General features: G+C 36.0%; 1 protein-coding gene across 7 annotated transcripts; it reads right to left on the bottom strand.

Annotated features, from left to right (window-relative positions):
• Nucleotides 1-31: 31 nt before the first annotated feature.
• lig (lingerer) lies at nucleotides 32-12021 on the bottom strand. Of its 7 annotated transcripts, none has more exons than XM_008197396.3 (15): nucleotides 11894-12021; nucleotides 11360-11486; nucleotides 11115-11308; nucleotides 9742-10216; nucleotides 7283-7830; nucleotides 6765-7040; nucleotides 6490-6711; nucleotides 6029-6251; nucleotides 5762-5977; nucleotides 5543-5697; nucleotides 4380-4652; nucleotides 4085-4330; nucleotides 1626-1805; nucleotides 1339-1368; nucleotides 32-1163 (listed from the first exon to the last, which is right to left on the bottom strand). In XM_008197396.3, exons 2-15 carry the CDS (start codon nucleotides 11445-11447, stop codon nucleotides 1065-1067), a joined length of 3225 nt encoding a protein of 1074 aa, XP_008195618.2. In that variant the 5' UTR covers nucleotides 11448-11486; nucleotides 11894-12021; the 3' UTR covers nucleotides 32-1064. The 7 variants fall into 7 exon arrangements, with proteins under 7 accessions (XP_008195618.2, XP_008195621.2, XP_008195622.2 ...); XM_008197399.3 differs by having other exon boundaries at nucleotides 4380-4622; XM_008197400.3 differs by having other exon boundaries at nucleotides 5543-5655.
• Between the last annotated feature and the right edge of the window lie 69 nt (nucleotides 12022-12090).

Below are 12090 nucleotides of genomic sequence, written 5' to 3'. Positions count from 1 at the left end.
ACCTGTTGCGAAATAAAAATAACATAACGTGTCAATTTTATTAAGTTTTATTCTTTTTGAACATTCATACCTCTTTTATGAATCTACAAAATGTAAATACAAAATATAATAATAAACGATACACAGTAGGTGTGTCAAGGTTTATCCATGTGTATTTTCTATATCGTAATTAGCAAATACAAAAAACAAAACTACACATATACAGTGTCTACATAATTATAAGTGATTATTTTATACAAGTAGCATATAGATACACAAGATAATTTAGTTAATAAATCTACCTAAACATTGTAGATTAAAACTCAGGCGCCTCACTAGTCTCTTGTTTGAAACAAAGCGATCCTTAACGTACCGTCTTACAAGTTTCAAGAAGATTGGAGAGACCCAAGCCGAGTCAGTCGAAACGACTGCGCATCATACGTCAAATTATCTAGAAGAATTTTTCTAAACTACTGCACAATGCACAGGCAGAACTAGGTACAGAGCATGTGTGATCAGTACGAAAATTCCTTTGTAACTCTAAAGCTGTATTTACATTTTTTAATCCATGTCCATTTATAAAAACCGAGAAACTTGAAAAATTGACTTCGAAATTCTTTCAGCGTCACTGCTCACCAACTCGCCTCGAAAAATGAAACAAAACACGATTACTTAACATAAAAAAATCAAAACTAATCCATTATAAAAAATATAATACAGACTTGAGATTAAATTAATTACAAAGTTTAAAGTACATAAGCGTTTATTTTTTGCGACAACCACTGGCCAAAACAAGAAAAACTCATCCACAGTCGTACCAATACAAAAAATTGCACTTAAATTGCACGCTACGCACACCAAAATAAACTCAAATCTGTGGATGTATAATGTTAAAAAGAACCATCTCGCACAAGTCATTTATTTCACATAAAAATCATAAAGACGCCTCCGATAAACCGAAGACTGAATAAATACAGGGTAATAATTTATGACGCTGATACGCTCTATAAAATACAATTAAAAGCTAATTATAACTATTGGAAACGATTTCGGGCGGGGCAAAGCAATGAGTGTCCGAATCCGTCTTAGGCTTGGTTCCAGTAAGAGGTTTGGTACGGCTGTTTTGCGCCCCCTTTGGCCGGATTGGAGGATTGTGACCGGTTTCCACTATTGTTTCCAGAATCCTGCCGACAAAACCACAATTACCAATGCGGAAAACTCCCGAAAAATCCACAAAACCAAGCAAAATGACTTGTTAGCGCTTTCACTACGGGTTATGAATAAAAATAACAAGCCAGCTCAACAAACAGCAACGCACAAACACAAAACTTAGGCATGGTGTGTCCCGAAATGACTTACCACGCGTCGGCCTTGGTGCCTGACATCCATCTACAAGCAAAATAATACTAAGTCAACGAAACAAGTTTGTGGGTCATGCTGTTTGTGACCGAAAAAAGCCAAGTGTCGCCAAAGAGCATGCAGAAACGTCGGAAGTCACTTTAAACACCGAGAATTACAAATTTATTTCTCGCAGGTACATCGTGGTACAAACACTGCTAATTGAAGTTATTTTGAACCACGCTGTGGCTATAATAAAACTTTTTTCGAGGTCGTATATCAAAAACCACACTCAAACTAAAAATTACCTGATGTAACGGCTGATGCATCAACTGAGTTGATAGTTGCTGCTGATGCGGTGTCATTGTCGGTATATAGACTTGTGGTCCGTAACCAGTTCCACTGGGAGCCAAGCCTGCATTCTGACCGTGTAAAGTCCCTGCAAACGGCGGTGGCGTCCCGGAATGGAATCCCTGTTTGTCGTACGACTAAAGCAGAATTAAACAATAATAAATTCTTTATTTCAAATAACATGCAAATTTATATCTAAAACACATTAACAGTTATTTTTCTACGCTCTTTGAAGGCGTTATTAAAATTTTAACAAGGAAAAAAGCGTAGTAAGATTTCTACAAAATTACTTAACAAAAAAGTCGTATTTCAAAAATTGCATAAGCCTTTATTATATTTCAGAAACCTAATAAAGAACACAAATTTTGTTTAATCCATTATAATACAATCTTAATGTGTAGGAAGTACATTTTAAGAAGCAAAACAAACCGAATGGTATATTCTTGAAAAAAACAAGAAAAATTAAAAACATTTAAAAATATAAAGGAAAAAAATGAAGAAACTCGAAGTCTTCCCATTCAAATATAAATGCAGTTTATTTGCATTAGCGCTTTCGGAATTAATCCATCTTCAGGTACAAAGCCAAGCAAGATATTAAAAGAAAACAAATGAAGGGTTCCTCGGTATTGAAAACAAATGACAAATAACTATTTGGAGCGTATTTAATTTTTTTTAATCAATTTCTGTTTATATTTTGATTGACTTTATACATGAAGATGGATTAATTCCGAAAGCGCAAATAAACTATATATGAAAGGGAAGTCTTAAAGTTTCTTCATTTATTTCCTTTAAAAATGGACCCTTTCTTTGAGATCAACCAATTACAGTGAAGATTTTATTTTGCTAAACATTGGCAATTCTATAGAACTGTTTGTAATGCATTGACATGAACTTTTTAAAACTGAACGTAGGATTCTAATAGTATTTTTTGTTATGTTCAGCGAAACAAACTCTTTCACATAATACAGATCTGAGAAATCTAGTAATTCATTGATATGATTTTTTTAAACTGAACATAAGAGTACAGTTAAACCTCCGAATAACGGACACGTCTCCATAACAGACAAATTTGTAATTAAAATTTCCCACCTCCCATTAGTGGACACTTCTCCACAACGGACAATTAAAAATACAGTAGTTCAAATATAGAAACAAAATAAAGGTTCGGAACATTCCCATAAAGATATATTGGTTTGAAGATGTACTTCAGGTGCACTTTGAATTTCGTTTTCTTCGTTTTTGTTAGTTAATAAATAACAAAAAATAAAAAACGAAACATAAAGTTGTGTATGAGTATGGAGAATAATAATGTAAAACAATTTCTCAAAAAATTACCTTTATTTTGAAGTAAAAAAAATGTTTTACATTATTATTCGCCATAATCATCTACAACATAAATAACCAAAAACACTGAAAATTTTTTACCTGCATTTGAAGAAAACGCAATTTAAAGAGTAATTTTCAGACCGATGTATCTTTGTAAGGAATTCCCGATTTTTTTTCGACTACTAATTCTCTACAATACTCTAAACTCGAAATTCGCTAATTCTGAGATATCCTGTATATTACCAGACCATAGTTTAATTTTTTTTTAAAATTTGCTCCAAAAATAAAATAAGAAATGACTATTTGCTTAAATATTCATTATTATAATTATTAGATATTATTACTTTTAAAAAGCTAAATATTATATAAATTATTCATCAAAACTAAATGAAATTTTGTATTAAATTTACCATTTAAATTCTATCGTCTCAGATGTTTACAAAATTTCTATCTCCCATTTGTTCTGGGGAAACAAGGCAAAATTATTTTTTTATAGGGCAAGATGAATTAAATTTAATTTTTTTAAGAAGAGCATTTTCTGTTCTGTGAAGTAACACATACATACCTTATTTTAACAAAAATATGAAACCAATAAAATTTTGTCAGCTTTGGAAATGTTATTTGACCAACATTTGAGCTTTGACCATAAGTAAAAGTTAATAACAATTGTTAAGATAAACCTTTTAACTGAAAAAGAACATACATAAATAAAAAAATACCTGTATCCTTTATTTAGAAGCATTGGTTGTTCTTTTATATTGCTTTTTTCGTTCATTTATTATTCTAATACGTAGCTTTTAATTATTCAATTTGCTTTAATAATTTTTTTTTGTAGTTACGACTTTTTTGATTAGTAACTTGACGATTTTTTTATTACAATTGTCATACATAGAAATTCTGTTCAGCGCTCTAAAGAGATATCCATAAATGTCAATATCATTTTTACAAATAAATAGTGCAAAATTCTAAATTTCATACTCCAAGCATAAATAAAGGTGCGATAGAAACATGAAATAACTCAAAAATTTTATTATTATTATTATTAAAAGTAGTTACGACGTTTTTGTTTAGGGCTGAATAAAAAACTTACATTAACTTTGCCTAGAGCTGCGTGTGATTTCCCGTACATTGACAAATCATTTCCACTCGAACCGGTAGAAGTCGCATTAACACCGCCCCCTTTCTGTCCCTGGTTGTTCCCGACGTAACCGGTCTTGTTGTAGTCTTGCGTTTGACTCAACGTGTCATAACTGCCGTAGCCGGAACCGTACGTCGCCGGTTTCGGATACTGGGTGCTGTTGCTCGAGCCATGCGCGTTCGTCGCAGCCGGAAGTTGCTACATGTCCTCAATTATTAAATTTACAAAAGATAATTTAAAATTTTACCGTGTACATGCCGAACTGGTAATTGGGGAAGGTATTCAAGGCGGTGAAAAAATAGGGATGTCCGGTCCCAGCGAGAATCGGCTGCGCTTGATGTCCCTGCGTCAAGGAAGTGGTCTGCTGCGAGAGAGTCGAAGGTACCGGCGAAGCGTTGTTGTCACCTCGCGTAAACCTCCCGTCTGAAGACATCGAATAACCTACGTTGCCCAAAGCGCCATCTCTAACAGCGGCCAACGTCGTCGGAGTCTGGTAACTCATGTCATAGTAGGGAGTCGTCTGAATACATAAACGAACTTGTCACTCTATCAAAACGACTTGCCCAATTTTATAATAAAATATAACGGATTAGCAAGCTCGGCCACTTTCTCAAAGGGACTAAAGCAACAGAATTAGCTTGGACCACTGTTAAATCATTAATTTCAGCAGATTATATGTACATAAAAAACGGGTGAGTCATTTTGATGCCAATGAGTGAGAAGAAGTTTATACACACGCACATTGACGTGACGCCGCCGCAACCACTTAACAATTGCGGCAACGAGGTAAGCGGAAGCCAGTCACACCCTTGACACAACAGACAATGAGAATCGGGTGTATTAGGTGAGGGAGAAAATTAATAACACAAAGCCCAAAAGAGAAGCTGACCCAAATTTTACAATTTCGGGAGAACAACATAAAATAAACACACAAATTATAACAGTATGAACGTAAAACAGCCGGCTATCGTTACAGCTCTGGCTATGTTTATATATACAATAATTAAGTCACAAAAATAAGTACAATGTATCAGTAAGACACAAACCAGTGAAAAATATAGCACTTACAGAAAAATATTACAATTCAGCCAATTAACTTATTAGCCAAAAAAATTATTTATTTTTCTATTAATCGCATTAAAAACTGTTACAACAAAAAAAATCAGAACATTCTTAATTTACACAAAAAAAAATAATAAACTTCACAAAAGTTTAAACCCTAGCTTAATAAAATAAGTAAACAAAGCAAAATAACCCTTTACATAAAATAAATAGTTCACCAGAGAATAAATTCCTTTCCCTCAAAACCCGTCCCTGTGTCATTTGATCACTTCCACACAAAATTTAAGCCTCTATTCCCACACAGTGCAAACACATGCTTGATTAATCAAAAAGAAGCCAAATACACACCATATGTGGCATCCTCTGTTGCAACATTTGTACTTCTTCATACGAGTAAACGGGCGGTTGGAAATACGGTACTTGTCCCATGATATACGGCGTACTCATCACCGGCGCCACACCTGGAGGTATATTTGAAACAACACTACTCGAATTCTTTGCCGCTATAATAAATCAATCACAATCATTCCTACAACCGAAAAACAGAAAAAAAATGCCTAGACTCACCTAACGTTGTCGTTGATTTCGTAACCGAAACGGTGCTCTGAGACAACGACAGCGCCGTCGTCGATGTTACATTGCTCGACGTCGTCGTTTGAGTGTTGCTGACAGCGTTCGAAGTGCTGTCGTAACTGTCCTTGCTCAATTTGTGGTTGCTTGCCGAACTGTAGCTGTTGTACTGACTCGTCGTTGTGTTACCCAAATTTGAGCTGTTGCTCAAACCTTCGCAAAACAAAAATCAGAAAAAATATATTATAAACTAGGGATACCAACCGGTATTAGCACCATAAACGGACTGACTGGAATTCTGTTGATAAGACTGATTATTCGAGGGATACGAATTTGCCTGACTTATCGATGGGAAAGCACCAGCGTTCGTGTTCGACTGATAAGAAGCCGCCGACGAATAAGCATTCTGATAAGGAGTGTTGTAGGGAGCCGCTTGACTGTTCGCGTAATTACTGTTAGCTTGATTCGAAACGTACGAATTGGAAGTCTGGAAAAAAAACACCTATGTAACTCGTGACACACACTTATGGTAACTTTTCTGGACACAAAGGATCAGATTGCCTTAAATCACTCTTATCGGGAATTTCCGCAACAAGTCCCAATAAACCGATAAAAAACTTAACGGTTTAAAGAAAACAAAGTCGTATGAAAGACCCTTCAGTCTCGTCATCGTTTCATCATAGAAATAAATAAGTACAAAAAATTTGTAATAAAACAATGTTTACCTGCGTGCCGCTATACGTCGACGCGTTATACGTGTTGGTTTTCTGCTGGTAGGAATTATACGTCGACTGCTGCGAGTACGTGTGACTTTCGCTTTGTTTCCCGATGTCAAGGCCCGAGGGTGTGACAGATGGCGTTGCCGTGCTGCCCGTTGTCGAACTTCTCGGAGCCGTATTGTAAGCGTTTGTTAAATGTTCACTTGTCTGTGGAATGCTTTCCGTCAGCTGGACACAAATTTAAAAATAAATAATTAACAGAGATCGATTTTTCAACTTACGCTCTGCGTTAACGCCGAGCTAATACTGCTTTGTGTATTAGATTTGGGTGAATATGCGTCGAGAGTGGAATTTTGATTTGTATTGAGATCCATGTTACCAGTCGACGTCACGGCCGTATTATCCAAACCAGAAGGGTTGGAAGAACCGTATTTGTTATCGTTAACGCTATCAAACGAATTAGTGTCCGACATGAAGTCCATCGCACCAAACTGGACGTCCAAGTAGCCGATGCTACTGTTCAGATCTCCCGGCATCTCCACCGCACTCGCAGGAATCTGCAATCACCAAAAACTAATTTATAACAAACCACAACCAAACTACAAACCAGTAAATGCTTTTTTTAATCAGGCTGCCGATTAATCAAAGCACAACGAAAAGTGACAAAACCTCAAAGAAATCGATAAAAAACTTATCGGAAATCGAGAGAAATCGCCCTTTTCGAAGCCTCAGTCTCGTCATCAAGTCTCATCATTGTGATAAATTATATCAGTTTTCCCTAATTTCAATGATTACAAACCTTGGACGGTGGTGGCACCCTAGCCCTCTGCGTCTTCGTCCTCACCGGCTGTTGCGTCGCCTGCTGTTCTGCCGCATTATAGTTATTATTTCCCGTCTGATACGAACTGTTCACGTAACCGCTCGGCGAACTGACGTACTGTTGATTGCTCGCGTAGGTCTGATTCGCTGTCGTGTTCGCTCCCGTATTGTATACCTGACTCGAATTTTGAGCGTGATAAGTATGAGCACTGCCGTACTGCTTTAAGTTTTCGCTGTTTTGCTGAGTGAGTTGATTGAGGTACTGCGTCTGTGCGGCATTCAACGTCCCTCCAATTTGGACGGGACTCTGCGAAGGCAACTGACCGGCGCCGGCTTGAAGATTTTGACCGAGTTGTTGGCCGGTATTAATGACCGCGTTGTCCATCGACAAACCGATGTTCGACGACGCTTCGTTGATCGCATCGATAGGCGGCGCTACGCTCGGCGTGAACACTTTCGTATCAGCCAGGCTGCCGGTGTACTCCTCCGTCGTCCACTCGTCGGTGCCGGGAAAATCATCCCAATTTTCTGAAAATAACAACACAAATGAGACGATAAATTAAGCAATAAATGTGAGCACATCAGTAAATTTCGCAAAGAGGCGACGGAAACTCATTCGCCAGAGAATCCAGAATTCTTAGCTTAAATTCGTATTGAAAAAGCTCATTATTGACCTTTAAATGTTAAAAAAATAATCCTTACAGAAACCGTATATGCCCTAAATTATATATGCTGCTTTGGAAATTAGCTACGAATTTTTTTTTAATAGAACACCTATATTTCATTGCATTTTTAAACACTGATGTTTTGGTTTTAGTTATTGGTCGATTTTGCTTAGTTTTTGAAGTAATTGAATTTTTTTTACTCATATTTTTTTAGCTTTGCAATCAAGAACATAAAAAATAAAGAAGTTTGTTACAAGTTGCATATAAAAAACTTTTAAATTGTCTCTCTAAAAACATAAATAGTTAAGTGTCTCTTATGATTGCCCAAAAAACATTAATAGAATTATTAACTGTAGTTGTTTCAGTAGTAAAAAAGTGAAATTTTTAGCTTATAAAAACTGCTTATAAACCGAATTTTCGTAAAAATTCCAAATTAGAGCTATTTTACTTTAATTTTTACTTTTATTTTAACTTTAATATTACTTTGGACCATTATTCGTCATTTATAACACTGAAATAACCAAAATTTTAACATTTACAGCAAATCTTTCAATTCCTGTATAAAATCGACAACAAATGTTCCGTGGTAGTGCTATTCTGGTTATGGTATGGTTTACTATATGGTAACAACAATATTCATAGACAATGTGGCTTGAAGCTGAAATTAACTTTTGAAGTCAAATAAATATTTATAAATAAATAAAGTCATTATGCACATTAGATTTTTAGATTAACAATATAATAATATTTGAGACCAAGTAAAAAAAATGTGTGTTCTATTTAACTTTTTTGATTTATTCAAGTTGTAATTTTTTTTTTAATATTTTACATTCCAAAAATGAGCTTAAATAATTGGTAAACATTTCAGTTTGAACTTTTCCTTATTAACTGGAGAAGATCCGACTCTTGGTTTTTCTGTAATATTTTTTTTAAAAAGACGTGTTTTCTTCTAAAAAAACAAATTCTTTCAAAAACTAAGCAGATTCGACCAGTACAAGTATACAAAGCTATGTCAAAAATGCAATAAAATTTCCATTAAAACAAAAAAATAAATTTATATTGTAGCTCATTTTTGAAACTGTGCATCTTTTGTAAATAATTTTAGGTGATGCGAGGTGTTAGTATCTAATCTATGGCTATTATAAAAAATATATTTCAATTATTTAAAGGAACTTTTTCAACGCCGCATAATAGCAAAAAAATTCATATTAGCGAGTTATAGATACCAATTATCTGTTTCATTCACTAGTGTAAATACATTAAACGTAAATTCCCCATCGTTTTCCTCATAAAAATTGAATTATGCATTTCGTAATCAAATTCCTGAAAACTTTGATATCTCTAGGAACGAAAATTGATTAAAAATTGTTTTGCAAAGAAAATTTAAAATATTTCACCAAAAATTCTTTTTGAATGTATGATGAGATTGATAAGTATGCATTTATTAAAAAAAACTAATTGTACAGTAACGTAATTTCAAGCAAGAAACACACCTAATCTTCCTTACCTTTTTATAAGAATTATAAATTATAAGAAACGAATGATCTAAAGCAGAGAATAGACTTTCATTCAAAGTTATACATAAAATAATTTTTTCAAAAAAATCATGTTTTTCACTATCCAAATATTCCATATAAGTAGGTTATTTCCTCCCGAAGAAGCAAAATATTTCATTTAAAAAAAATACATTAATTGATTATCCTGATGAGACGCCGAAGAAAAATAAATCAAAATTTCTATTGAAGAAGATTCCTCGGCTATCGCCTTATCTTACCCGTGTGGTTCGTTGCGGCCACCGTGCTGTTATCCCACGTGTTGGAGTTATCCCAGGTGTCGATGGGTTTGTTATAGGCGTTGCTCCGACTTCCCCTCGGCGGATATCTGCCTCCAGCGCGTCCGCCGCCCCTTCCTCGACCGCCTCCAGGACCACGCGTCGATCCCCCAGGTCTGCCGCGACGATCGCGGTGGAAATCACGACCGCCACCGCCGCCCTCTTCGAGGTTACGCTCGTTTTCTTGTTTCTCTCGGCCACGCCACCCGCGGCTGTCATTATGTCGGCCGTGGAGACGAGGCGGACCGCTCTTGTTCCGCGGTTTGTCCTTCTCGTTGCCGTTGCCGGCACCGCCGCCCCCGCCGGCAGATGGGACGTCGTTCCAATCGTCGCCGCCCGCAGACTCCTCTATCTTTTCCTGCTTGCTGGCGGACGCTTGGCGGTTCTTTTTCTTCTTAACTCTAGTCTCCCACTCACCCTGATAACACAAAACCAGACTTCTTATTACGCGAACACCAAATTAAAAACGAAAGGAAAATACATACTTATTAAAAAACGGAACCAGACGACCATGGGAAGAAACCAGTTAAGATTTTTTTATTCGCTACTGTCACAAAAAATAAAACTAACGTTTTGTTCCTCCATGGTATTACAAATACATCCCATTAAAAAGTAGAAGAAAAAAATTATTGTCATTAAATGTTGATGCCACGTCGTTTAGCCTTGACCATGACAAATTGATGTAATTTCCGGAATAGTAAATAAACAATTTTTAGTTATTAACAATAACCAAATTTTAATGGTTATTTTTTCAAAAATGTAACATATAATTATTATAATACGAGTTAAGGTTACAACTGTGTGAGAAGTTTTATTACTAAATTAAAACCAAAAAATGCAACCTCAAACATAAACCACTCTCATTTCACATTCTACTTATATTTTATCACTCTGTCTTTCCCTTTTTCTCTAATTTCAGTAAGTTTAAGATAACATTTTACGTTTTAAATATACATTTAACAAAAAATAGAATTTCTAGAATTCCCATAAGTATCCGTTACTTATTACCAGTTTACACGATAGGATAGTAGTTTTACGTAGTTCACTATTAAATAAAACAATACAATAAAATCGAAGAATACGTTGTTTACTTATGCTTATCAGATATCCTATTGTTTAATGATTTAATAATGTTTTGTTTTGAGTTTTTGACAGCAACTAGCGACACCAGCAAAACAATGGCAGAAAAGACGTGAATTCTGTGAAACGCTATAAACTGCTTGAGTAGGGCGACTACAAAACTTTTTTTTAATTTATTTACTACACGATTTACGAAAAGAATCAGTTTAAGAGCAGTAAACTAAAACAATACTCACTTGCCCCATATTTTCCAAAAGCATGTTCATGGCCGCGTTTTCATCATAGTCGCAATCATGTAGAGCAAGACAAACCTCCTCTTCAGACCTCTGAGACATCTCCATCAGCTTCTTCACTTTGTCCTTAATGAAAGGATCTTCTGATTTTGCATGTGTGTTATCTCTGCTTGCTTGCTGCTTGTCTGAGCCTTTCCCTGAGACACGCATCTTAGTCCCCGCATTGCCAAAAAGCCCCCCGAACTCACCTGTGTCGGATTTATCTGATTTGTGTGTTTTATTGTCAGTCTTTGACCCTTTCCCACCTTTAGAGGTGGTTCGATTGCTCGAACTCATGATTTGTACAGTATGTACAGTGTACTATTTACAAACTATCTGTAAAAAATAAACTCAATGAGTAACATATTTTTCGGAAGAGTAAATATCGCCGCCGTTGCGAAATAACTGGATTTTCCGGCAATAACAAAGAGGCATCAGGGGGCTAGCCGCGCGTGAGGCGGATGAGAAAAATAGCAGCTCTGGGGGCAAATTGGGGCGCGCACGGCGGGATGGAAGCCCCCGGTGGCCGACGACCGCTTTTATACCATGTGGAGGGACGCCATTTCAGAGCTTGTAAAGCAGTTCATGACAACCAAACAGAACGAGGAAATTACGCGATTTCGGAGAAATTTGACTCGATCGAGGGCTGGAAATCGGGGGCTGGGGCCCAAATTGCACACCATACCTCAACAAGCACTCACTAACGGTCTTAAATCAATCGAAAACGACAACGTTAACCATACCTGTATAATTCAGTAAAACCACAACGCACTAGTAACTGGTCACGTGATCACGAAAATGGCGGATGGACGTTTGCCAAAGCGCGCCAAATTACCGACCGAGACTGACGCTTTTGTCTTTGATTTTCAAATTTGACAAAATAAATACAAAATTTCCGTTTTGATATTTTGTTTATCACTAAAAACTCTAATTCTTGGCC

This window comes from Tribolium castaneum, chromosome 3, assembly GCF_031307605.1.
Source record: "Tribolium castaneum strain GA2 chromosome 3, icTriCast1.1, whole genome shotgun sequence".
Classification (NCBI taxonomy): Eukaryota; Metazoa; Arthropoda; class Insecta; order Coleoptera; family Tenebrionidae; genus Tribolium; species Tribolium castaneum.
This window is presented reverse-complemented; position numbering and strand designations above follow the sequence as displayed.

Coding starts and splice junctions, on each gene's coding strand:
- lig (XM_008197396.3), bottom strand. CDS start 11,447: ATGAGTTCGAGCAATCGAACCACCTCTAAAGGTGGGAAAGGGTCAAAG. Junction 6,252..6,489: donor CGACGTATAGCGGCACGCAG/GTAAACATTGTT, acceptor TTTTTTTTCCAG/ACTTCCAATTCGTACGTTTC. Junction 4,653..5,542: donor AACAGAGGATGCCACATATG/GTGTGTATTTGG, acceptor TTATGTATTCAG/ACGACTCCCTACTATGACAT.